The sequence below is a fragment of the Curcuma longa genome, chromosome 4 (genome assembly GCF_044706935.1).
Source record: "Curcuma longa cultivar G26 ecotype Majalengka, Jawa Barat chromosome 4, ITB_CL_G26_1.1, whole genome shotgun sequence".
NCBI classification, from domain to species: domain Eukaryota; kingdom Viridiplantae; phylum Streptophyta; class Magnoliopsida; order Zingiberales; family Zingiberaceae; genus Curcuma; species Curcuma longa.
In genome coordinates this window covers 7,287,760-7,315,318 of record NC_133864.1, presented here as the reverse complement: position 1 = coordinate 7,315,318, position 27,559 = coordinate 7,287,760, and the positions used below count along the sequence as shown (strand labels likewise).

General features: G+C 40.7%; 2 protein-coding genes, 1 long non-coding RNA gene and 1 pseudogene across 15 annotated transcripts; 2 read left to right on the top strand and 2 right to left on the bottom strand.

Annotated features, from left to right (window-relative positions):
• Positions 1 to 997: 997 nt before the first annotated feature.
• Positions 998 to 4,226, bottom strand: LOC141825993 (uncharacterized). Of its 2 annotated transcripts, none has more exons than XR_012601594.1 (2): positions 4,045 to 4,226; positions 998 to 1,219 (listed from the first exon to the last, which is right to left on the bottom strand). It is a non-coding gene; the product is annotated as an uncharacterized LOC141825993 (long non-coding RNA). The 2 variants fall into 2 exon arrangements; XR_012601595.1 differs by having other exon boundaries at positions 998 to 1,215.
• Positions 4,227 to 7,589: 3,363 nt separating this feature from the next.
• On the top strand, positions 7,590 to 8,740 carry LOC141827011 (protein EARLY-RESPONSIVE TO DEHYDRATION 7, chloroplastic-like; annotated as a pseudogene).
• Positions 8,736 to 10,372, bottom strand: LOC141827391 (protein EARLY-RESPONSIVE TO DEHYDRATION 7, chloroplastic-like). The gene is made up of 2 exons (XM_074714620.1): positions 9,298 to 10,372; positions 8,736 to 9,186 (listed from the first exon to the last, which is right to left on the bottom strand). The coding sequence occupies exons 1-2, from the start codon at positions 10,287 to 10,289 to the stop codon at positions 8,805 to 8,807; spliced, it is 1,374 nt and encodes a 457-aa protein (XP_074570721.1). The 5' UTR covers positions 10,290 to 10,372; the 3' UTR covers positions 8,736 to 8,804.
• Positions 10,373 to 14,048: 3,676 nt separating this feature from the next.
• Positions 14,049 to 20,237, top strand: LOC141828707 (uncharacterized). 12 transcript variants are annotated; one of them, XR_012601804.1, is made up of 9 exons: positions 14,718 to 15,232; positions 15,341 to 15,405; positions 15,935 to 15,994; positions 17,089 to 17,159; positions 18,563 to 18,684; positions 19,140 to 19,219; positions 19,304 to 19,556; positions 19,755 to 19,809; positions 19,949 to 20,237. XR_012601804.1 is itself a non-coding variant. In XM_074716171.1 (8 exons), the coding sequence occupies exons 5-7, from the start codon at positions 18,619 to 18,621 to the stop codon at positions 19,548 to 19,550; spliced, it is 393 nt and encodes a 130-aa protein (XP_074572272.1). In that variant the 5' UTR covers positions 14,719 to 15,232; positions 15,341 to 15,405; positions 15,935 to 15,994; positions 17,089 to 17,159; positions 18,563 to 18,618; the 3' UTR covers positions 19,551 to 19,556; positions 19,755 to 20,237. The 12 variants fall into 12 exon arrangements, 1 of the variants encoding a protein (XP_074572272.1); XR_012601794.1 differs by having other exon boundaries at positions 14,719 to 15,232; positions 19,897 to 20,237; XR_012601797.1 differs by lacking the exons at positions 14,718 to 15,232; positions 15,341 to 15,405 and adding an exon at positions 14,049 to 14,278 and having other exon boundaries at positions 19,897 to 20,237.
• The last annotated feature ends 7,322 nt before the right edge of the window (positions 20,238 to 27,559 follow it).

The window sequence follows — 27,559 nt, the reverse complement described above, 5'->3', positions numbered from 1 at the left end:
GTTTAGGGTTTAGGGTTTAGGGTTTAGGGTTTAGGGTTTAGGGTTTAGGGTTTAGGGTTTAGGGTTTAGGGTTTAGGGTTTAGGGTTTAGGGTTTAGGGTTTAGGGTTTAGGGTTTAGGGTTTAGGGTTTAGGGTTTAGGGTTTAGGGTTTAGGGTTTAGGGTTTAGGGTTTAGGGTTTAGGGTTTAGGGTTTAGGGTTTAGGGTTTAGGGTTTAGGGTTTAGGGTTTAGGGTTTAGGGTTTAGGGTTTAGGGTTTAGGGTTTAGGGTTTAGGGTTTAGGGTTTAGGGTTTAGGGTTTAGGGTTTAGGGTTTAGGGTTTAGGGTTTAGGGTTTAGGGTTTAGGGTTTAGGGTTTAGGGTTTAGGGTTTAGGGTTTAGGGTTTAGGGTTTAGGGTTTAGGGTTTAGGGTTTAGGGTTTAGGGTTTAGGGTTTAGGGTTTAGGGTTTAGGGTTTAGGGTTTAGGGTTTAGGGTTTAGGGTTTAGGGTTTAGGGTTTAGGGTTTAGGGTTTAGGGTTTAGGGTTTAGGGTTTAGGGTTTAGGGTTTAGGGTTTAGGGTTTAGGGTTTAGGGTTTAGGGTTTAGGGTTTAGGGTTTAGGGTTTAGGGTTTAGGGTTTAGGGTTTAGGGTTTAGGGTTTAGGGTTTAGGGTTTAGGGTTTAGGGTTTAGGGTTTAGGGTTTAGGGTTTAGGGTTTAGGGTTTAGGGTTTAGGGTTTAGGGTTTAGGGTTTAGGGTTTAGGGTTTAGGGTTTAGGGTTTAGGGTTTAGGGTTTAGGGTTTAGGGTTTAGGGTTTAGGGTTTAGGGTTTAGGGTTTAGGGTTTAGGGTTTAGGGTTTAGGGTTTAGGGTTTAGGGTTTAGGGTTTAGGGTTTAGGGTTTAGGGTTTAGGGTTTAGGGTTTAGGGTTTAGGGTTTAGGGTTTAGGGTTTAGGGTTTAGGGTTTAGGGTTTAGGGTTTAGGGTTTAGGGTTTAATCAAACCATCTTATTAAAAGGAGGAAATGTCATACTAGAAAGGGGGCTAGACCTTACCTTCTAGCATGGCTTATTACATGACTCATTCTACTAATCTTTACATAGAATTCTCAAAGAAAAATTTACTCTTTATACAAAAATTTGGTCGATAAAACTATCCAACACTCCTTCACAACCAGCAGCATTCCAGTTGAGTCGCATTCAAATCAAGTTGAGTCCAAACCCCATGCCAACATCCTTCATCGCTAACCTGGCTTTGAAGAGTATCGAATGTAAGGTAGGCCCAATCTATCCAACTTGCAAATCGCCACAATCAGTATGAGTAACAGAATTGGACGATCAAAAATTTAGGTACTGATTGAATCAGATCAGCAGGATTGGTGAAATCAGAACTCATCAGAAAAAATATTTTGTTTACAAAACAAGAGAAGATAAAATAAAAATTCATGTCTGAGATAATAAAAGATATCTCAGAGTGATATATATTATGTTTAACTAAATACCAGATTTAACACATAATATGAATATAAATTATATAATTCTAAAACATTAGATTACTAAAATATTGCATAATGTATTGGCAGTATGAAACTGCTATTATTAGCATTGGTTTAAAAAACCTCCTCCTAAGCCACTTATGTGAATGCATAAGTTTACGCAGTGAGGGGACAGCACAACATCTGCTTATGGCCACATATGGATCATTCAGGATAAATAGATTGCTAGCTTGTTAAAGTCCAAGTCATACTCAAGTTAAACAAAATGCATTAGGTTAAACCAGGTTTACCAAATAGAGAAAAAAAAACAAGAATATTTATAGCTTAGGAAAGTTTTTTAGTATATGGATTATTATGTTAATTAGTATGAATTGTTACATATTACATGTTTTGTATCATATGTATTTTTAGATTCATGTATGAAATTATAAATTAGTTAGAATGATCAATTTAACCATTAAATGATAGACTTAAATTTTATATATATTCAATGCTTAGGTTGCTTAATTTAATGCACTAATAGTAGATGCAAACTCTTTTTACATTTGATGTCATACAATATTGCCAGTATAATGAATGTTAGGTTTTTCTTAAAGAAATGAACCACATATAAACCCTCATATGTGCCTAAACACTGCAAATTTGTTATCTAGTCATTCAACCGTGTAGGCTTTTTAAATCATGATTATTAGACAAATAATATCCAATTATTACTTGATTAAATTGCATTGTAAAATAACTGAAGAATAAATACATTTACATTGTCAGTAGATAATAAAGATGTTGCATTGCTAATAAATAATAAAGTAATATATATTAATATATAATTAATAAATACTAAAAGAGATTATGCTAATTAATAAAATCATATTTTATCAATATAAAATTACTGAATAATATTGGATTAGTAATATGTTGTTTAATAAAACTTGATTAGTGTTTAATCCATTTTATAGAGTCTAGTTGGGCCTTAATTACATTCAAAACAATTTTAGAGGATAGAGGATTTTGTGTTCCCTCTTGATTGAGAGATATTATTGTCCTTTCTCTCAATCAACAATAACTTCTCTCTATCAACGATGAAATAGAGAGATGTGTAGGGCTCTAGGTATAGCAAGTGGTGGATCACAAGCCACAATGTAGTTGAACAAGCAATAAGATCAAGTAATTCAAGAAGGGAGTCAAGTAAACAATGAAGACTCTCTCTCCCATACATGTTTACTAAGAATCAAGTTGGAACTCAAGAGAAGTTCTCAAGATTGATCATGCATGTTCCAAAAAATCTGTCAATTGACCTATATTTTGATTGATTCCATCTAATTTTCCTTATTCATGCCTTGCTAATTCTTTTAATAATTCTTTTTAAACTTATGATCTTTATGAATTGTTCAAATTCTCTAGAAAAATTGGATTGGCATCACCCAATCCAATTTGATTATATTTGTGTCAGTATACAACAAGGCAGTTGAATTGAAGCTTGTAAGAATTGAGGTTGTACAAATTACTATTTGCTTTATTTTACTAAAATAAATTGGACAATGGACAGCAAATGCTTAGAAAATTATCAGTGGAACTGTTGGCTCTGATTCCCAATGGGATCGATATAATTGGAGAAGGGAAGAGGGAGGCAACCAGTTGATCACTATGCTACGTGAAGAAAGTAATGGAAAAGAAATTTAATAATATATGCTGATACTTCCCAATTACCATTGTTTCTAACCTCATTATCATCTTCATGTCTCAATATGAGGAGCTTGTTTCAAACAACCCACACACACATACACAAACCTTTCTTTCATCTGCAACTATTTATTTGTTGTGATACCATTTACCCACCTTTGACTAGAATTTCCGTTATTCAATGCACAATAATGAAATATGACACAGATTCTGTCTATCCACCTATCATCATAACTCAAAAAAAAGTCACATTGATGAAGATGAAGCTCCGAGAAAAAATTTTGAAATACTGAAGAAAAGGCGTACTTATACAGCAAAAGCAGTAACTCCATGATTATTTGATCTTTAAGGAAACATAAGGCCCCATAGTATAGGAAGAGAATAGCCCAGAACAAATTTCATAGCAACCCAACCATGATATCTTCTAGAGCTTGCTTGAAAATCATGATGTAAATAGGAGCCTATGCGGTATACTCTACTCGAAAAAAAATCCAAGAATTCAACCAGTTTGATTGAGCATTTCCTAACTTCTCAGCATTAACCCAAACCTATCAAGTTATCCTATTTGTTGCTCCGGCATCATGAAATAGTCAAAACCGAAGTTTGGTTTCCCACAGGACAGGCGTTAGGATGATTCTTGGCCTCTCTTCGCGCTTGCCCATATTTAGTCAATAAAATAAAGCAACGATCTCCATTTTTAACTGGCAAGCGTAATTCAGAGGGGATTCTCCAAGATCCCAATCGCGGTCTCTCCAAGAACTCGCCCGACCCAAGGGAAAAACCCCCCAACTCAAAACAAAACCCTACCCGGGAAATTTCCATAATAAAGCGAGGCCATTGCCAGATGTACAGTATATACAATATCTAAGAGAAATCATAGAACGGGTAGTGGAATCTTGTACCGTGAGGACGTCGTCGGAGTAAGCGCCGAGGAAGTCTAGGAGCTTGCGGGAGACGGCGTCTCTGAGGGCAGCCGCCTCCGGCGACCGCCGATCCATCTTGAACGACCTCGGTTCAGTCAAGAATACATCAGCATCAACCTTTCCCGCAGGCGACGCTTGATCGATTTGGCCGCGCTCCGCCATTTCCCTCCAAGTAAAGTAGGTTAGAAAACACACCTCTCCTTCCTCCTATGACTCATCGCTTCAGAGTTAGGCTGCAGGAGCTGCACGCAGAAGAGAGAATGAGGGAATACACGTACTACGAGCACCGCCAAGAAGCTGCACGTCCCTGGAAACTGGTCGGCTCGACGTTGATGCAATCGAAGGGAGGAGGAGCCGTCGGAGGAAAGCGGAGGAGCAGACGGCGGCAAGAGGGTAGGAGGAGAACCGGAGAAGCGCCGTGGTCGTTTTTTCAACCCTAATGGATTTCGGATACACGACGTGTTATCTATAAATCCGAACCCGAGAAAACTGAACCGACTAGTGATTTATTAGCGGGTAGCGCGGATCACCTGATTAAATCCGACCCGACTTTCGTCCTATAAGAACACGAAGGTAGCTGAAAAAGGACGGCCGATATGGATCGCAGCAGGGATGACGAGCGCTCAAGTGATTCCAAGAGGCCGTCTCCTTGCGATGTTGAGGCGCTCAAGAAGTGCTTGGAGGAGAACAAAGGCGACTACGTCAAGTGCCAGGCACAGATCGAGGCGTTCAAATTCTTCTTGCTCCTTGAAGAAGCCTCCGTCTCCTCAGGTCTCATCTTAGTTGTCGTTCATCATAGATACCTTTGAATTGCATTTCACTTGTTTGATAAAATTCCATGAGGAAACTGTAAAAATTCTTTCTTCTAGAAAGTTGCAAACTTGAACTGGTTTCATCCTACATTGTACTTGTGTTATTTGATAAATTTCTCATGAGAAAAATGTAATTATTTCTTCTAGAAATTGACTGCAGACTAGTTTCATCCTACATTATACTTGTGCTATCCACACTTGACAAAATGTTATGGAGTTTTATGTGCTGTTAAGTGTTTGATTGAAGCAGTCTGATGTCTTTGGAATTCAAACTGTTGTCTCTTGAAATTGTTGCCGCAATTGCAGTATGAAAATGTTGTTCGTTGAAACATAGTTTGGTTTTTTGAAACATTTGTATGTTTCACTCGTTTGAATTGTGATGAATTACATTGCAGATCAATATATTGACTGAATAGATTTATGTTTTTTGAAAATGGATTAGGGTTGAATGGTTATAGGCACTAAAGAGAATTGTAAATGTGCAATAGGAAGACAAATAAAAGTTAAGAGAAGATTGTTTATAACAACGGAAACAAAGCCAAAGGAATTCTCCAGGATACACAAGGAGATAGATACCATGAGAATCCCAAGTCACATGTGAATAAGGGAACCATCTTAGGAGGAGGATGGTCGTGATGGTAGTAAGTTCGATTGTACTTGTTCCGTACAAATCTGGTGCGAATTCGATTGAGGTACTTTGACTTTCGTGGACAGTATTTATCATGCCTCCAATTCACCTTAAAGAAATAAAAGTAAGTAATGCATTCCTTTGAAAGAACATGTAGTTTTGATGGGAAGAAAATAAGAGAGTAAAATAAAACCTGTGAATTCAGAGTTACTTCAGAGCCTGCCAGCGACAATAATTGCATCACCTTCATCCAAAGCTGCTCCCATGGCTCTGAGTTCCATGTTGTTGTCTTCGGGTGCGCTCGCCTTCTTTGCGGTCTTCGCTTCTCGAGTCCTCGTTTGCTGCTCGATTTCCACAGCCTTGCGTTTCATGCTGCAGCCTGCAAGAGATGGCGCTACACGGAGGACGGAGACCGCGCTGCTCGAAAACAAGAGCGAAAGGACGAACGAAGATGGAAAGTGGGAATTTTTCAAGTGGGGGAAATCTTTTTATAGATTAATAACAGAATTCGTTAACTATGCCTTCAATTCTGATGAATACTGATGTTTCTGTCTGATATCGTGATTCGATGAATCAGCGGTATAGGAGACTTTGACAATGATGAAGCATCAAGAATATCTGTAACATTTAATCGATTCGACGTAGCCATTCCGATGCACATACTAGTACAGAAGTCAGGCGTGGTTGCTTACAGAAGGGAGGCTGTAGCATTTGCGATAACATCAATCTCTGCCCTGTTCAAAGCCTTCGGCCACCACGTCCTGGCCGGTCCCGCATTCACCGTGATTTACTCCCCCTCATACTTGTGGGGCCGGGGTGGGGGCTGCTAGGTTTGGTTTTCAACCTTTTGCAGAAGAATTAAAAGGAGACGAGAACAATAGAACTATAGAGGAAGAGGATATTTATGTGTGTTAGGCACAGAAGTGACAACCTTTTATAGAGCGGTAGCAACACTCTTGCGTGACCCACTTGTTATCCACATCTTCTGGAAGAAACCGCTATGTTACCTACGTTCTTCGGGATAAATGACTACATTACCCATATCTTCTGAGAGAAACAGCTGCGCTATTCATGTTTTCCGAGAAAATAGTACCGTAAGCCATGTAGGATGTAGATCGCTATCGGAGTCAGGTGACCAAGCTGCTAGAGTTTAGGTCCGATTAGAGTTTAGTGATCAGGAGGAGTCGGAGTCCACTAGTCCAGGAGGTCAAAGACAGAGTTGAAGGAATTGAATGATTCGAGTCATCTGGAGTAGTTGGAGAGGTCGAAGACTTGAGCTGAAGAAATCGAGTGGTTCGAATCGCCTAAAGTAGTCGGAGAGGTTGAAGACCCGAGTTGAAAGAGTTGAGTGACTTGAGTCGCCTAGAGTCGGGTGGTTACTTTAACTTCCACCTCTGCTTAATTCTCGATCAAACTCTTGATTTGACTCTATCTTGTATAGATCCCCTATCCACCGTATACTCATAATTGTATTATAATACTTATAATTCATCATTATTAAAATATAATATATTTTTAATTAATATTGATTAATATTATATTATATTAATATTTTTATAATTATTATAATTCATAATATTATTATTATGAATATTTCATCTTATTAATATTATATTATAACAAAAGTAGTTTTGAAAAGTAGAATATATAAAGATGAATTAAAACGAGTGCTCTTTTAGACGATTTTAAAAAATAGTTTGATAACAAATAAGAAAGAAGTGGGCTCTTTTAGACTATTTTGAAAAATATCTTTTTAATTTTTTTACCTTTATCTTTTTTTTTATTAAATTTGGCGATTGGATAATTTTTAAAAGAGCAGCGCACTTTCGGTGATATAAAATAATTAATGAATAATTTTTCTAAAAAAATTGCATAATTTAAGTTCAATAAAAAAAAACTAAAATCCGTGTCGGTTTTTAGGCATAATAAAATTTATACAAATCGCCGCTCACCTCACTTGACAACCAGCACCGGAACCCGCTTCCGTACCATCTCTCAACCAGCTTCTCGACGCTGTGTCAACGCGTACCTCCATCTTCTTGCCTTCTCTCCAAAGTCTCCGGCTGCTATTTATTGTACCCACCTTCCTTCCCCCAAACGCCCAAGGCCGCCCGCCATGGATTCCCGGAAGCCCTCTCTTTACCCTCCAATCACCGACGACGACTCCAATCCCCAAATCCACTCCCCTTTCCCCTCCTCCTCCTCCTCCAAACCCTCCTCCCTCTATCCCTCCCTCGACTCCCCTTCCGGTCCCACTCCCTCCCCTCCCCCTCCGCCCCTTCCCTCTACCCTTCCCTCGACATGGCCGATCTCGTCGAGAACCTCTTCCCCGACCCCTCCCACGGCGATGGCGGCGGCGACGGCGACGAGCAGACTCTCCTCCCGCCTCCCGTCGAGGAAACCCTCATCCGCATCCCCGGCGCGCTCCTCCACCTCATCGACCCCCACCGTAGCGTCGAACTCGCCGCCGGCGACTTCTCCCTCACCCGCCTCCGCCAGGGCGACAACGCCATCGCCGTCCTCGCCCGCGTCGGCGACGGACTCGTCCAGTGGCCCCTCGCTCGCGATGAGGCCGCCGTCAAGCTCGACGACTCCCACTACTTCTTCTCCCTCCGCGTCCCCCCGACCTCCGTCGGAGACCAAGACGACGGCGGTGGCTGTGATCTGCTTAACTATGGCCTCACCTTTCGCTGCCAAGGGGAGGCAGGTTCCCCTCGAGGAGCTCGACCGCCACCTCCAGGCCTACAGTAGCTTTTCTGTGCAGAAGATTGATGTCCAGGGCAGGGATCTCCCTTCGGCGGAGGTGCTGGATGGGTCGGTGACCAAGGAAGTGACGCCGGAGGAGGGGATGGGGCCGAAGAAGCAGATGTTGGAGGAGCGATCAGCGGCGTACTGGACAACCGTCGCGCCGAACGTGGAGGAGTATAGCAGCTCGGTCGCGAATATGATCGCCAAGGGTTCCACGCAGCTCATCAAGGGCATATTGTGGTGCGGGGACGTTACGGTGGATCGGCTCAAGTGGGGAGAGAATCTTCTGAAGAGAAGAATAGAACCAGGTTCAAATCCCGCAGAGATCAGCAAAGACGCCATGAAGAGGATGAAAAGGTTAAGTTTGCTGTTGATTCTCACCAAATCACAGTCCATCAACCACATTTCATTGTGCAACGGTTTTTTACCTGGCCTCAAACACATTAATGATCTGTTTATCTTCCTCCAGGGTGAAGTACCATTTTAATAGTTGACTGCATGTCAAAAACCTTATCCATCATGTAGACTGTCTTGTTTCAGTGGTATTTGTGCTACTGATCTAAGAGAAACCTTCTGCCACAATAAAATATAATTGTACCACTGCACCTTATCATAGTGCAGTTTCGGAGAATTTGATTAAGTGGAAGATAGACCAGGTAATATATAAAAGATTGTTGCTTAGCATTCCTGTTATATTTTGTCCGAAGGGAAAAAGAAACAATGCATTTCACACCAAGCAAATGGAGAAGTAAAAATAGAATCATACCAAAACCATCTAGAGATGCAAGGACGATTTCCCCGGGCAAAAGTCCAAAGAACTTCTTGCCTATTTTTGAATTTACAACAGAGCTCGTGACGAAACCAGAAACCTTCACGACTCCAGATAGAACTCCAGTAGCAACCTTCTCTGACATTTTTGTGACCCTCTTCACCCTGGAGGAAGATAAACAGATCATTAAGTGTTTGAGGCCAGGTAAAAAACCGTTGCACAATGAAATGTGGTTGATGGAGTGTGATTTGGTGAGAATCAACAGCAAACTTAACCTTTTCATCCTCCTCATGGCGTCTTTGCTGATCTCTGCGGGTTTTGAACCTGGTTCTAGTCTTCTCTTCAGAAGATTCTCTCCCCACTTGAGCCGATCCACCGTAACGTCCCCGCACCACAATATGCCCTTGATGAGCTGCGTGGAACCCTTGGCGATCATATTCGCGACCGAGCTGCTATACTCCTCCACGTTCGGCGCGACGGTTGTCCAGTACGCCGCTGATCGCTCCTCCAACATCTGCTTCTTCGGCCCCATCCCCTCCTCCGGCGTCACTTCCTTGGTCACCGACCCATCCAGCACCTCCGCCGAAGGGAGATCCCTGCCCTGGACATCAATCTTCTGCACGGAAAAGCTACTGTAGGCCTGGAGGTGGCGGTCGAGCTCCTCGAGGAGACCCTCCTGCCCCTTGGCAGCGAAGGTGAGGCCATAGTTAAGCAGATCACAGCCACCGCCGTCGTCTTGGTCTCCGACGGAGGTCGGGGGGACGCGGAGGGAGAAGAAGTAGTGGGAGTCGTCGAGCTTGACGGCGGCCTCATCGCGAGCGAGGGGCCACTGGACGAGTCCGTCGCCGACGCGGGCGAGGACGGCGATGGCGTTGTCGCCCTGGCGGAGGCGGGCGAGGGAGAAGTCGCCGGCGGCGAGTTCGACGCTGCGGTGGGGGTCGATGAGGTGGAGGAGCGCGCCAGGGATGTGGATGAGGGTTTCCTCGACGGGAGGCGGGAGGAGAGTCTGCTCGTCGTCGCCGCCGCCGCCGCCATCGCCGTGGGAGGTGTCGGGGAAGAGGTTCTCGACGAGATCGGCCATGTCGAGGGAAGGGTAGAGGGAAGGGGCGGAGGGGGGAGGGGAGGGAGTGGGACCGGAAGGGGAGTCGAGGGAGGGATAGAGGGAGGAGGGTTTGGAGGAGGAGGAGGAGGGGAAAGGGGAGTGGATTTGGGGATTGGAGTCGTCGTCGGTGATTGGAGGGTAAAGAGAGGGCTTCTTGGAATCCATGGCGGGCGGCCTTGGGCGTTTGGGGGAAGGAAGGTGGGTGGCAATAAATAGCAGGCCGCGGAGACTTTGGAGAGAAGGCAAGAAGATGGAGGTACGCGTTGCGACAGCGTCGAGAAGCTGGTTGAGATGGGATGGTACGGAAGCGGGTTCCGGTTCTGGTTGCGAAGTGAGGTGAGCGGCGATTTGTATAAATTTTATTAGGCCTAAAAACCGACACGGATTTTAGTTTTTTTTTATTTACCTTAAATTATGCAAATTTTTTTAGAAAAATTATCATTAATTATTTATATCACCGAAAGTGCGCTGCTCTTTTAAAGATTATCCAATCACCAAATTTAATAAAAAAAGATAAAGGATAAAAATAAAAAAGATAATTTTCAAAAGTCTGAAAGAGTCCACTTCTTTCTTGTTTCATACTACTTTTGTTATAATATAATATTAATAAGATGAAATATTCATATTATAATAATATTATGAATTATAATTATTATAAAAATATTAATGTAATATAATATTAATCGATATTAATTAAAAATATATTATATTATAATAATTATGAATTATAAGTGTTATAATACAATTATTAGATGATAGGTGGATAGGGGAGCTATACGAGATAGAGTCAAGTCAAGAGTTTGATCGAGAGTTAAGCGGAGGTGGAATGTCATAATACCCGCCATCCGACTACTCAACTCCTTCAACTAGGGTCTTTGACCTCGAACCACTCAACTCCTTCAGTTTGGGTTGACCTCTCCGACTACTCTAGATGACTCGAGTCACTCGATTCCTTCAACTCATGTCTTTGACCTCCTCGATTAGTGGGCTCCGACTCCTCCTCCTTAAACTCTAGCAGCTTAGTCACTTGATTCCAAAAGTTTGATTCACTCAATTTTGACAATTTGGGCATTTGCCCCCTCCCCCCCTCGGTTCGTTGATTTCCTTCGATTCGAAGGCCTTGAATTAAGATCTATATCCTACATAACTTACGATACTGTTTTTCTCAGAAAACATGAATAACACAGCTGTTTCTCTTGGAAGATGCAAGCAATGTAGTCGTTTATCCCGAATAACGTGGGTAACATAGCGGTTTCTTCCGGAAGATGTGGAGAACAAGTGGATTACGCAAGGGTGTTGCTACCGCTCTATAAAAGGTTATTTGTTTCTGCAGGCACAAGTACACACACAAATATTCCTCTCCCTCTGTTCTCATTTCCTTTTAATTCTTCTGCAAAAGGTATACACACAATATTCCTCTTGGCCGAAGGCTTTGAACAGGGCAGAGATTGATATCGCAAATGCTACCCTGGACCTTCGAACCGCTCACCTCCTTCTGTAAGCAACCACGCCCTGACCAGCTGACCCCGCCCGTGGGGGCAACATTTATTTTTTTTATAAAAATGGTTTGTTTGATGGAAGCGGGCTGGGAGGGATCATGAGCATCATCGGAGTAGCTAGGTCGAGTCCAATCTCGACGTCCACTCTCGATTAAATGTTACAGATATTCTTGATCCTTCGTCATTGTCAGAGTCTTCTATCTCTCTACTTTAACAGTTGTATCTGATGATTCATCAAATCACGAACTCAAACAAAAACATCAGTATTCATCAGAATTGAAGCCATAGTTAACGAATTCTGTTATTAATCTATAAAAAGATTTCCTCCACTTGAAAATTTCCCACTTTCCATCTTCGTTCGTCCTTTAGCTCTTGTTTTCGAGCAGCGCGGCCTCCGTCCTCCGTGTAGCGCCATCTCTTGCAGGCAGCAGCATGAAACGCAAGGCTGTGGAAATCGAGCAGCAAACAAGGACTCGAGAAGCGAAGACCGCAAAGAAGGCGATCGCACCCGAAGACAACAACATGGAACTCAGCCATGGGAGCATCTTTGGATGGAGGTGATGCAATTCTTGGCGCTGGCTGGCTCTGAAGTAACTCTGAATTCACAGGTTTTATTTTACTCTCTTATTTTCTTCCCATCAAAACTACATGTTCTTTCAAAGGAATGCATAACTTACTTTTATTTCTTTCAGATGGATTGGAGGTAGATGGTTCGAATCTCAACTATACAGAATTTTTCTTCAGATGAGATGAAAAATCTACGTACCGATTATAGTAGGAGCTTGGGACTTGAGTACATTGCCTCAAAGTTATTCATAGAAAATGTGGATTCAAACTGAATTGATGAGGTTCAAAGACTTATGAAGAGCTCTAATATGACTAAGCTTACTGGTTTATAGTTTCGAAATATGATGGTGTTTGTACAACCTGTTTAGTACTCGAGCAGGGCCAGATTGATTGCCGGTTTCAGGTTTAACTGATTGAACTAAATTTACAATAAGTTGGATGTCTAAATTCATCATCTATCAACCTGTGTAAACTTAAAGATTTAGTGCATTTAGAATACTTTATCTATCTCTACTTCGTGCTCATGGTGCCAATGCAATTCATCAATCAATCTCTCCTTACATAAGAGATTCTCGTGCTTGCAATTCGAGGAGGCAGCTGCAATCCTCACTCACCATAGCTTCACATTTGCTCTTTATAAAAGAGCCAATGGAGATCTCAAAGGAGCAGATGAAGACTATTTGAATTGTCATCAGATGAATTTGGCAGCCATGAAGACATTGACAGTTCTTCATTGTCCATTCCTCTATTCTATCGGCAAAGATAAATATTGTTTCTCTACTCAATCTGTGTTTATCACTTCCTATTCGCCTACCAGAACAATAACTCATCAAACTCTAGATCCATTGAATCTCATGTGGCTTGGGATTATCAGGGTATCTATCTCCTTGTGTATCCTGGAGAATTCCTTTGGCTTTGTTTCCGTTGTTATAAACAATCTTCTCTAAACTTTTATTTGTCTTCCTATTGCACATTTACAATTCTCTTTAGTGCCTATAACCATTCATTCTGAATCCATTTTCAAAAAACATAAATCTATTCAGTCAATATATTGATCTGCAATGTATTAAATTGCTACTTCATCACAATTGAAACGAGTGAAACATACAAATGATTCAAAAAACCAAACTATGTTTCAACGAACAACATTTTCATACTGCAATTGCGGCAACAATTTCAATAGACAAACAGTTTCAATTCCAAAGACATCAGATTGCTTCAATCAAACACTTAACAGCACATAAAACTCCATAACATTTTGTCAAGTGTGGATAGCACAAGTATAATGCAGGATGAAACTAGTTTGCAACCAATTTCTAGAAGAAATAATTACATTTTTCTCATGAGAAATTTATCAAATAACACAAGTGTAATGTAGGATGAAACCCATTCAAGTTTGCAACCACTTTCTAGAAGAAAAAATTACTACACTTTTCTCATGGGAATTTTATCAAACAAGTGAAATGCAAATTCAAAGGTGTCTATGATGAACGACAACTAAGATGAGACCTGAGGAGATGGAGGCTTCTTCAAGGAGCAAGAAGATTTGAACGCCTCGATCTGCGCCTGACACTTGACGTAGTCGCCTTTGTTCTCCTCCAAGCACTTCTTGAGCGCCTCAACATCGCAAGGAGACGGCCTCCTGGAATCACTTGAGCGCTTGTCATCCCTGCTGCGATCCATATCGGCCGTCCTTCTTCAACTCCCTTCTTGTTCTTATAGGACGAAAGTCGGGTCGGATTTAATCTGGTGATCCGCGCTACCCGCTAATAATAAATCATTAGTCGGTTCAGTTTTCTCGGGTTCGGACTTATAGATAACACGTCGTGTATCCGAAATCCATTAGGGTTGAGAAAAAACGACCACGGCGCTTCTCCGGTTCTCCTCCTACTTCCGCCGCCGTCTGCTCCTCCGCTTTCCTCCGACGGCTCCTCCTCCCTCCGATTGCATCAACGTCGAGCCGACCAGTTTCCAGGGACGTACAGCTTCTGGCGGTGCTCGTAGTACGCGTATTCCCTCATCCTCTCTTCTGCGTGCAGCTCCTGCAGCCTAACTCCGAAGCGTCTAAGATCATAGGAGGAAGGAGAGGTGTGTTTTCTAACCTACTTTGATACAAATACTTTTTTTTTTTTTTTGCTCTTCTCCAACTTATACTGTCGCTCACGTCTCCTCTTCGTCTCCTTCGGGAATACTCCGATGATCACCGTTTTTCTAAGTTTCCAATCGGACTCTTCTCTCACCTCCTTCCTATTCCCTCGATTCTCCATTCGGCAGCGCGCTCATGTAAAATACCGGAACGGGTAAATCATAAAAATATAATTAACCTTAATTTAGGGGTTCTTATGGAAGATGGAGTTAATTAAATTAATCATGAGTTGATTGGTTGGATTGATCAAACCTAACTCATCTAATTGATTAAAGGGTTATTGATTAAGAATTATAGGGTATTGATTTAATGGATATGACCCGACCGTTAAGCAACCATAAGAAGGCTACAGTATCCCTAAAATCGCGACTCGCTTCTCCCTGTTTTTGCCGACGCCGCAGCCTCCTCTCCCCCTGTTCTCGCGCCGCACCGCACCGAAGCTCCCCTTCGCACCTTCATCTTCGCCAGCCGACGCCGCCGACAACCGAGGCTGCCTCTCCTTCCTCGCCAGCAGCACACCACCGCTGCCCCTGCTGCCACAAACCGCCGCCACCTCCTCCTGTCTCCCTCACGCGAAGCCACCACAGCAACGGCCCCAACCCCGACGACTTCTTCCCGAAAGAAGAGCCTAGTCGGAATCGTGGCCACTGCCGTCGCTCGATGCCACACAGCGCCTGATGCCGCCTCCGTCCTGCGTCGCCGCCGGGTGAAGACCAGCGCCGCCGCCCTCCTGCACTGCCTACCTCCTCTGGTCCCCTTGACTCGTGGTCCGACGACCGACGCGATAGGAGTCCGTCCTCTTCCTCCTCTGTTCTGGGGTCGCCTTCTTCTTCTTCTCCCTCAAGCCGACGCCAACCAGGGTTTGAATTAGGGCTTGAGTGGTGCTAATCTTGGAGGTAAGTTCTAAGTATTGTTAGGTTGAATTTCTTGGTTGTAGTTGGGTTGATTTCAGTTATGGTAAAGGGGTTACACTGTTATTGAAGTTTGCCATGTTTTTTGAACAGAATTGTGTCGGTGAAGTCATCTGAGTTCAGTTGTGAGCTAGGGCTTCAAAGCTTTGGATCGTGAGGTGAGTGTTTAGGTTTGATTTTTCGTTTTTGCTATGTTGTAAAATCAGGTTAGAATGAGCATTTAAATGGTGGTTGATGCAAGTGGTTGGTTTGTTGAAGCTGGGCAGGATACAGTTTGATTCGAATTGAGGTGTTTGGTTCATGAAATGAGCTTGGATCTGGAATTTTAGGGCTTGAACAATGTTAAGCTTTAAGGTAATTTATTATTGATTGTGGTTTCTTGAAATGGAGCTGTTGATTAGAAACTGATTGAGTTGTAGATGTGAGATTTTGACTTGCTATTGGTAGTTGTTAATGGATTGTGGTTTAAGTACTGTTGGATTGGTTTAATAATAATATTAGAGTTGTGTTCAAGGGTTTGATCAAGTTGATTGGATCGAAGTGGTAAGGATCGATTAGGGTTCTGTTGAAGAAGTGTAATCTGGTTGGGTGTATGCGTTGGGGTCGAATCAGTTAGGATTTTATTCGATAAGAGCATTTATATCTATATATCGTTGTATTTAGGAATATTGTTTATTTTAATTATAGGATATTGAACCGGATTTCTAGACGGAGGTTCACTTTCCCGATCTTGACTACTTTCAGCAGGCGGGTATCTTGTCTCTGCCTTATCTATTTATAGATATGTCATGTTTAGACATGTATTTATTTCTAGCTACCAGTGTTATTATATTTTCAGTTTATCCATATTTTTGTTTGATACATATGATCTAGTTACTTACCAGATATTTATTTGACTGTATATCATGTGATGCTTTCCATATACTACTGATTGATTGTGATACATTATATTTTCCGATGCACATGCTAGACATATGACTTCGTACCTCAGTAGTACTAGTGTAGTATGCCTGATGGATTGTAGGTGGTTACCTGTACTAGGGTAGAGTTCATGTTATATTATAACACGCTGGCCAGCATACTGTCCATTCGGTCACGCATTAGTGATGACGTCAGAGTGCACAACGATTACACCCCTACCCATATGACCTTACATACCAGTGCTGGATCTGACGGACATATTTAGTTCCCACGCGACCTCACCTAGCGGTGATGGATCTGATGGGCATATTTAGTTCCCACGCGACCTCACCTAGCGGTGATGGATCTGACGGGCATATTTAGTTCCCACGCGACCTCACCTATCGGTGATGGATCTGACGGGCATATTCAGTTCCCACGCGACCTCGCCTATCGGTGATGGATCTGACGGGCATATTCAGTTCCCACGCGACCTCACCATTCGAGTGTGATGGATCTGACGGGCATAGTTCCCATGCGACCTCACATCTCGGTGATGGATCTGACGGGCATTTATCATTGAGGACCCACGCGACCTCACTTTGGTATGTAAGGAGCAGATGGGTAGCAGGGGTGACCAGGATAGGTTTTTATACTTGTGCATGATATAGGGATTCTTTGGTGATATGGTTACTTTTCGATTTTCTGCATATGTTGGATATGTATATACAGGGAGCGTAGGGATTTGTTAGGGATCATGTTACCTATGATTATATCGTTAGCATGTTCTGGTGAGTATATATATACATGTGTTCAGATTTTCCTTCCTGTCATTCTTCTACCGGTATTTCCATTACTGTCTGCTAGCTAATTGATACATGTCTACTTGATACCCGCTGAGTTCGTTTGAACTCACTCCGTTACTTGTATGTCTATTTCAGATTGAGGCCGTCTGGAGAGCTACCCTGCTAGTCCTAAGAGATCTGTCGAGTTGTTTATTTTCATGCTATCGGTATATCGGACTTAGTCGGATTTCCTTACTTGTCTTTCCCATTTGAGTATCTGCAGTTTCGATTATTCGACATTTTGGTTTTATTGCAACTTGGATATTTTGATGGATGTGAGTCTTGTTTTTCATGCATCGTTATACTGGTTGATGTAGATCGTATTATATTTGCGTGGTTGTGCTTGTTTACGCTGCAGGGAGGTTGATAATGATCCTGTGGATCAGTATGTGTTGGATATATATGCATGTGGCGTTGTGGGTCACTTTTATTTATTTAATTCTGTCACTACATATCCATAGCCTGTTATGGATTTATTATATCCTGTATGTATTCCAGAGAAAGTCAATTGTTACAGGGGAGATGCTGCCGAAATTCCTCGGAAAGCTGTCTCCCGGGGCGTAACAGCTCATCTTTTGTGTGCTGATCTCCCGGGTGTGCGTCGACCAGTCGTCCCCTGCGTCCGCTTCGCTTCGTATCGATCAATCCGTCAGCGTTATCGGTTGTCTGGATTCGGAGACGTTGAGGTTCTGATAGATAATGGTCAGATTCCTCAGCGTTTCCAGTCGTCGTGTATCTGAAATCTATTAGGGTTTAGAAACACGAATACACGGAGCTTCTCCGGTTCTCCCGCTGCCTCTGCCGCGGTCTACTCCTTCGCTTCCCTCCGATGTCACCTCCCTCTATTTGCATCTACGTCGTATCGACTAGCTTCCATGGCCGCTCCTGCAGCCTAACTCTGAAATGTCTAAGATCATAGGAGGAAGGAGACGTGTTTTTCTAACCTACTTAATTAGAGAATACAAAGTCAATGTGATGAAAGAACCATAAACAAACTCAAAAAAGATCATCAACTTGTTTTATATTGGGCCATTGTGTCTTCTAGTTGTTCTCGCGTTTATGGTTGTATTTTTTGCAGTCTAGATCCTGTGTACTTTACTTAGTTATACTATATTACTGCCTTGCTAACTATTATCTCAGTGTTTCCATATGGTAATTTTCCCTCTCGATGAATCTTAGATTGGCAATTTTCCTTCTATTGTGGTGATGTTTGTTTTAGCTTGTTAATGTTCAAGCATTTGTGACTTCAACATCCTTATCTATTTCTTTTATTTAATTCATAATATCATTGTTAACTAAAATGATAATGCATGTGATGATTAGCTTGTAAGCATTGTTAAGTATATTGAAGGTTTTAATAATCTTTTTTCCCTTATTGGGTGGATTGAGTATCCTTCACTATCCAAAATCGATATAACTAAGGTTGGTTGGAGTAGGGACTGTCGTTGCTTGTAGTTAGTTATGGTTTTCCTTTGTGATCCCAAATTGGAGTATTAATAGGCAAATCAGGCTCTTTTTTTGGATAATTAAGATGCCATTGTCTAATACAGTGATGCCATAATCTGAGCAGATCCAGACACATTATCGAGGGACTAAGAAGGCTCTTTGAGTTTATCAGAAAATAGGATGGGTACTGAACCAAATGCCAACAAGATACCAAAAGTGGTGAAACTTGACAAAGCACTGAAATTGGTAATGCATTTCGATATCGCCTTTCTTTATTACTGTACATTATTGTTTTAGTATTAGGTTTATTCTTAAGTTATGATGCTTTGTCAATATTCAGTTTATTGTTAGTTCTTAAAATATTAGTGTGATATTCTGAGGCAGGGAGCTCTGAAGACTAATAACTGAAGTTTAGGATCTTGAAAAATAATGTACACATATTTTCATAAGAATCTGCAAACATATTTCTACTGTGTTGTGAAAGTAAATATTTTGAACTCCATGAATCCATTCAATGCCCACTTGTTTCCCTTGTTACATTCTGGTTTGCATGTGAATGTATCACTTACACACACGACCTCTGTTTTTTTTATATTATTCCTTTATCTTGTCATTTGGATTATTGAAAATTCAAAAAAAATAATTTAGAACTATGGGAAGCCATGTAACTATATTGATTCTAATGGAGGTGTGGATTTCAGGCTGAAACATGGGTTAACAATATGACCACATCAGCAGGCCATGAACAGAGCGAAGTAGAATTTGAGGGTCGACCTTCAAGGTGCCTTGAATGTTGCACATTTATGCTTATTATTTGTTGGACAATGTCAGTGTGAGACTTGGTTAACTAATATGCTTTGTGTAGGTTGGGTCTGGGAGCTAAACTCGCACCAAAAGCAAAAGTAGCAGTTTCAGTCGATCAATCAGAGAGGAGATTGCTTGGGAAGTTAAACTCTAAGAAGAAATTGTCTTCAGAAAATGTGGAGAACAATACCTCAGTTAAAGAGAATGTGTCCAGCGAGGAGGATGAACCAGAGAGCAGAACAAGAGCTTTTGTGAAGAAAAGATCGATGCCTCCAGCAACAACTTTACAGTCCAAGAAGAGAAGATGATGCATGGTAACTCCTCATCTAGTTTGGATCCTTTTGGAGATACCGTTGCACTTGATGTTAGGTTATTTGTTGCTTTTGTTATTTGATTGGTTGCAATCTCATTCTCCTATGCTTCTCTTCTCGGTGCTATTTCACCTTTAAAGTATGCCATTTTTATGCACTTATCTTTCTTGGTACATTCATTCTACGCTTTGTATTTTGCAGTTTGGAGATCAACTAATGGGGGAAAAAAAGAGTAAAAACAAATTAGCTTGCGGAGGTACAGCCTTGGCATGAGCATAATTTGTATGTAAAGTCTTTTGCACCTTGTCACTGATCTACAATATTCTGTGTTTGTGTTTGCAAGTTTGTTTGGTAAATTGGAGCTACTAATGGACTGTGCTCAAATGGATGAATAGGAGGACGAATGGGATCAATTTCCTGTAAAGGGCATGGCTTCTCTGCAGCTCTTTATTTTTTTATGTTTAATCTTCGATCAAATACTTAGATCGGACCCCTGAGAATGAAGAATTTTGTGTTCAAACCTCTTTAAAAAACCTCTACCAAAGTTCCTTTCCAATAATTGTAAATAAATGCCCTGTTTGCCATCAATGTGTTGGCATAATCCAGGTTGATTATGTTACATTTTTTATGCAAATGCTGTTTATCAAGTCATTTGATGAATCAGTTTGAAGGATCAAAAAATTAGCCATTCCAGCCTTTGAGTTGTAGTACGATCATAGGAGGTGGGATGAATTTTCTAAACAATAATAGTTTCAATTTCATTTTAGACATGTTATATTTAAGGATTTAAAAATTTTACAGAAATGATAAGCAAGATGAATTCATGGCATGAAACGCAACATGAATGACATGGCAGTCCACGTATTTATGCCACATGGCTTTTTTTTGTTGAACAAAATTAAGACGAGGAGAAATCCGCCGAAACCTTTTTCCCTCTTCCTTTTCGAGCGCGACCGTCGAAACCTTTTTCCCTCTTCCTCCTCGAACGCGATTGCCGCTGAAACCTTTTTCCTTCTTCCTCCTCAAACGCGATCGCCGTCGAAACCTTTTTCCTTCTTCCTCCTCGAACCTTTTCCTTCTTCCTCCGCCGCCCGTAGTCCACGCCGCAATATCTCTTTGAATCAGGAAAAAGAGTTCGATTCCCACAAGGTATAGATGATCCCTTTTTCTATAATCATCTTCTGCTACTAAAATCATGATTTCAATCTCGGTTCTGCTTTTGATTGGGGTAGGAAAACATTTGAAAGATGATGCATCTAATATTTGTGGATTACATCTGAATATTTTTCAGAAAGAGCAACTAAATTTTATTCTCGATTTCAAGATGCAATGATTTTGAATATTGCTCGAGAAACAGAAACAGTATCATATAGCCAGCCAAAAGAGAAACAATATGATAGAGCATGGCACTTGCATGCTGTAGCTAACTTTTTTAATATTTTGCTCCCGGAGCATAGTTGAGTTGGTTACGACAGAGCAGACTTACAGAAGAGGACAAGAGTTCAAATCTCAGCGAAGTCGAGCAATACCCTCCTCTGTCGTGACTAATTATAGTTTTTCGATTTACCTTCTCATAGATGATCGTAGGATCGACCGTATGAGTCGCTGGGATGACAAATTCTATTTTTTCTTTTTTGTTAGAAGAGCTTTTTCAATACTTTTGAAAATATGCTCTGAGAATTTTAAATTGGAAAAATAATCCTTAAGTTTTAAAATGCATATAAGAATACTTTATTATTATTATTATTAATTCAGATATTCAAATTTTACCCTTCAATTAATTTTAAAAGAGATCGATCTGATCCCAGAAAGATTTTCTATTGACCAATGACAATCCATATAATGATCCAACTATCCTAATGATGATTCAAGCGTGGGAGATGAATTTTTTTTATGATCCTTAGATAAGGAAGGTTGCTCTAGTATTTAAGGAGTAAATGTTACTTCAATACCTAATCTCTAGGTGTGAATGCCCTTTAACAGACCCCAAGAGCCAAATCTTGTCATGTTATATATATATACAGGTCTGATATCTTGCCCGACGCTCCCGCGCGACCCCGCTGCGCGATCAGCCAACCTTTCGCCGTTCATCACCGTCGTTCGTCGTCGTCCGGTCACCGCCGGCCGCCATCCCGGGCTCGTTGGAAGCGCAACTCGATGGCGCACACACCGGCATCGGATTCCGGCCGGATTGAGTCGGAATTCCGCCGGAATTCCGGCAGAAACAGAGCAGACAGTTCTGGCGGCGATTTCGCCGGGATCTGACCGGATTCCGACCGAATCGGGGCCAGACTCCGGCCACCTCCGGACCGTCGTCAAGTTGCGGTTCCAACGGGCCCGGTCCGGCGGCCGGAGGTGGTCGGACGGCGGTGAACAGTGGCGGAGAAGCGATGAAGGTTCAAGGAGAAACACTGTGCAATCGCGATAAACGGACGGCTGCGATTTCACGCGATTCGAGCGTGGACGGCGGGGATCGATCGCGCATGAGTCGGGCAAGATACCGTCGTGCATTATATCAAATCTATATATATATATATATATATTGTGGTCATTAAGTATTTGTTGCTAAAAGTACTTATAGATTTTACAATTTTTGAATTAGAGTTTTCTAAATGCAGATACCATTTTGAATATTCTAGGAGTCCTTACCTGCTTGATCAATATTTATCATAATATATTGGTCATCAAATACTTTTGGTTAAAATAATTTATTTAAGTTAAAAACTTATATAAATTTCACCATCACAAAGTCTCAGCAAATTGGAAAGAAACCAGTTAAGATAAAAATATTTAGGTTCACAAGGAAAAAAAATTATAAATTGGGGTGCGAATTGAGAATTTCAGAAATATATGAAAAAAGAGGATATTTGAAAATTTTAAAATAGGAGGTGTTTTCTGGGCATTTTTCAAAGTTAAAGGGCAACGTTGCATTTTTCAGAGGAGCGGCATTATAAAAGACAAAAAAACTTTTTCTCCTTTCTAAAACGGTCATTTTATTCCCAATCCCCCCAACGGACAGTGCAGCGCTCTTCCTCTCAACGGCTCTCTCTAGGGATTTGAGCTGCGAATGCGGCTCGATTTCCTCTTCCCGTCGTGTTGGGAGGTCAAGGTGGCGATCACGAGGAGGGCAGAGGAGAGCGCCACCCTCCTCGTGATCGCTGCCTTCTTAACCTGGGGGAAAAGTTACGCGCACGTAGCCCTCAGTCGAAGGAGCGATCACCCTCGGCCTCATCGTGGAAATGCAACAACGATGGCCGAGAACACAGAGATTGTTCTTGAATGCGAGGACTACAAGGAGGTCATGTTCTTGTCATCACATTACTCTGTTAAATGACTTTTGAGTTTGTTGTTCTATTCTTTCTTTTCCCTAATTTTTCTATAATTTTATTGCTTTCTCTTTTCAATTTCATTACCATCATCTTATTGCAACTATAGACCAGTTTCGTAAAAGATTTTTAAAAAGAGAAATATAGTGGTTTTAAGGGATAACTCACCTTATGAGTGCATAGGATATGGAGTAGAACTAAAAGTAATCCAGAAAATGTTTGTGTTTAGCTTATTTTACGTTTTGCTTTAAGATTTATTTATTCTTGCACAAGTTACTTTTCAGAAAACCATATATTTCATACACTAGATTATTTCATCACGATTCTCATATCTTTAAGAGTTACACGCACGCAGCCCTCAGTTGAAGGAGCGATCACCCTCGGCCTCGCCGTGGAAATGCAACAACGATGGCCGAGAACACAGAGATTGTTCTTGAATACGAGGACTACAAGGAGGTCATGTTCTTGTCATCACATTACTTTGTTAAATGGCTTTTGAGTTTGTTGTTCTATTCTTTCTTTTCCCTAGTTTTTCTATAATTTTATTGCTTTCTCTTTTCAATTTCATTACCCTCATCTTATTGCGACTATAAAGCAGTTTCGTAAAAGATTTTAAAAAAGAGAAATATAGTGGTTTTAGGGGATAACTCACCTTATGAGTACATAGGATATGGAGTAGGAACTAAAAGTTCTGAACCCAGAAAATATTTGTGTTTAGCTTATTTTACGTTCTGCTTTAAGATTTATTTATTCTTGCACAAGTTACTTTTCAGAAAACCATATATTTCATACACTAGATTATTTCATCACGATTCTCTTGCACAATAGTTCTTTATAAAAACATTTGTTTTCGCTGTATATTTTAAACTATCTTTCTGCTCTGTTTAAAATCTCTGATAAAAAAGTTTAAATTAAAAATATTTTTGATTATCCTATTCACCACCCCTCTAGCATCTATCTAAATAGAACAGAATGTGGGAGTTTGAGCATGTGGAGAGTGAGGAGAATGCAACAGTGGCAACTATAAGCAAATCTAAGGACTTTAGGTTCCTCGATAAGTTTTGTCCAAAAACTATCTTTCTGCGCATGAAAAAACAACAATAACCAAATAATTCAGTCATGAAACCCTCTAAAAGAACATCTGTTCTTTTATCTAGATAGACGCTATAGGGGTGGTGAACAGAATAATCAAAAATATTTTTAATTTAAACTTTTTTATCAGAAATTTTAAATAGAGCGGAAAGATAGTTTAAAATATGCAGCGAAAACAAATGTTTTTATAAAGAACTATTGTGCAAGAGAATCGTGATGAAATAATCTAGTGTATGAAAGATATGGTTTTCTAAAAAGTAACTTGTGCAAGAATAAATAAATCTTAAAGCAGAATGTAAAATAAGCTAAACACAAATATTTTCTGGGTTCAGAACTTTTAGTTCCTACTCCATATCATATGTACTCATAAGGTGAGTTATCCCCTAAAACCACTATATTTCTCTTTTTAAAAATCTTTTACGAAACTGGTTTATAGTCGCAATAAGATGAGGATAATGAAATTGAAAAGAGAAAGCAATAAAATTATAGAAAAACTAGGGAAAAGAAAGAATAGAACAACAAACTCAAAAGCCATTTAACAGAGTAATGTGATGACAAGAACATGACCTCTTTGTAGTCCTCGCATTCAAGAACAATCTCTGTGTTCTCGGCCATCGTTGTTGCATTTCCACGGTGAGGCCAAGGGTGATCGCTCCTTCGACTGAGGACTGCGTGCGCGTAACTCTTAAAGATATGATTTTCTGAAAAGTAACTTGTGCAAGAATAAACAAATCTTAAAGCAGAACGTAAAATAAGCTAAACACAAATATTTTCTGGGTTCAGAACTTTTAGTTCCTACTCCATATCCTATGTACTCATAAGGTGAGTTATCCCCTAAAACCACTATATTTCTCTTTTTAAAAATCTTTTACGAAACTGGTTTATAGTTGTAATAAGATGAGGGTAATGAAATTGAAAAGAGAAAGCGATAAAATTATAGAAAAATTAGGGAAAAGAAAGAATAGAACAACAAACTCAAAAGCCATTTAACAGAGTAATGTGATGATAAGAACATGACCTCCTTGTAGTCCTCGCATTCAAGAACAATCTCTGTGTTCTCGGCCATCATTGTTGCATTTCCACGGCGAGGCCGAGGGTGATCGCTCCTTCGACTGAGCTAGGGCTGTGTGCGCGTAACTCTTCCCCCAGGTTAAGAAGGCAGCGATCACGAGGAGGGCAGAGGAGAGCGCCAGACCTCCCAACACGACCGGAAGAGGAAATCGAGCCGCATTCGCACCTCAAATCCCTAGAGAGAGCCGTTGAGAGGAAGAGCGCTGCACTGTCCGTTGGGGGGGGGGATTGGGAATAAAATGACCGTTTTAGAAAGGAGAAAAAGTTTTTTTGTTTTTTTTTTAATGCCGCTCCTCCGAAAAATGGAACGTTGCCCTTTACTTTGGAAAATGCCCAGAAAACACCTCCTATTTTAAAATTTTCAAACATCCTCTTTTTTCATATATTTCTGAAATTCTCAAATCGCAGCCCAATTTATAATTTTTTTCCTTGTGAACCTAAATATTTTTATCTTAACTGGTTTCTTCTTTCCAATTTGCTGAGACTTTGTGATGGTGAAATTTATATAAGTTTTTAACTTAAATAAATTATTTTAACCAAAAGTATTTGATGACCAATATATTATGATAAATATTGATCAAGCATGTAAGGACTCCTAGAATATTCAAAATGGTATCTGTATTTAGAAATCACTAATTCAAATATTGTAAAATCTATAAGTACTTTTAGCCACAAATACTTAATGACGAGAATTGCCCCGGGAATTGATACTATAATCAAGAGGTGCCCTAAACCCTATGGTGCTGTTTGAAGCTTTCTTTCTAAGGAACCAAGAGAGGTGGGTAGGGCAAGCTATAGAGATATATGTTCCACAAACATCTTACTTGAAGCTCTGTTCCGAGTGCACTAAGCGAAGAGGCGGGACCTACCAATCATAGGTGTGAACAAAGCACCATTCCGATTTCCGTCAATTCAATTCGTAAATCTACAATAGCGATAACGTTCTTTTAAAACACTGTAGCAGCAGTCGGAACTCGAGTTCTTAGTGCCAGGTGCAATAAGTACGCCATTTCCAAGCGTCCTTGTGAAGCGTGCGTCATCTCTTGTCTGAATTGAAGGCATCTCAATTACTACCTAAGGCCTCTCCGACCTTGGTTTACGTCTTCTTCTATCCTCACCTTGCTTCCTTTAAGCCTGAGATTACTATCTCCTGGGACTAAGAACCTTACGTTAGAACGCTTTCTTTATAGATCATATATCCCCTTGGAGTCAGAACCGATAGCAAAAGAGATTGACGCGTAGGTAGACTCAGTCCTTATTTATTCTAGATCTAAACCCTGGGAAGCTAGGGGTTGCCCGTTCTCATACAGGTAGGCTTACTCCTAGCATGAGGGAATTAGCTTAATAGAAACGGACTGACCTATCCACAGGGACTTCAACCATGGAATGAAAATCTCTAGCACTTTCCCTTCCTTTTAGCCATGCAACCAGTCTCCACTTTCTTGGAACTCGGGACTGACCTTCAAATAGCATGCTGATTTATAAGCGTACTTTCTTTCTCCCTCAAGACTGAAAAGATCTGACCTGACCTGGGATAGAGCTAGAGCGTGCTATTGTGGAGCGTAAGTTACCATGCGCTGGAGGAGCCGAAGGAAGAAATTCGATAAGTTCAAGATGAGAAATAGGAGTAGGAGAACGAGCTATCGAGTCAACTATTCTCTGGCTGTATCCAGCTTGGGAAATTCCGTCAACCCCTCTTGCATAGGAAAGGGTATCCTTCCCACAGACCTCTGTCTTGGTTGCCCCTACTTATATTCTTGATCAATCTTTCGTTTTATCACGTGCTTTCGTTCGAATCTTAATTAAATCCATTGTAAGATATTTTATTTTAGTAGAATGAAAATTTTAAGACGTTGATTGTTGAGCACAATGTCATATACGCATTCGAATTTACTTTGATAATTAAAAGAAATTTTTAGAATTGATCACCTCTAAGATTAAAGGAATCAAAAAACTTAAATACCTGAATTATATATATACCATCCAAAAGTATTTGTTCTTCATATTCATGATCCAAATATAAAATGAATTACTCATCCATCAGAGATGATTTAGAGACTCAATGTGATTTAAACACCATCCCTCCCTATCCCTATCCGTATCCCTAATGCATTAAATATTTGTCTAATTCTATGAAGATGATCTATTATCTCAAGCAAAACTATACAAATCCTAGTTGGGAGCCACCTCCCCTATCGCAATAAATCACAAACTAGAGATCTCAATCTGAACTCCCAACTCCAAATGAACACAATTTTCCACAAGCAAATGACATTGATATTTGTTTTATTTTACAACATAAAAGGTTAAAATATCTAAGTTTTGAATAAGTTTTAGCACAATATTAGGCCTTTTGGTAGTACTAACACTACAAAAATACAGAGTATTAATAATGAAAATTTTTTATGATAAATTTTGCGATGAAATATACTTTGGTCATCAATTTGCAACGAAATTGACGACGAATATAGTTTAATTGTCAAAATTACGATGAACAAATTTTTATCGCCAAATTCG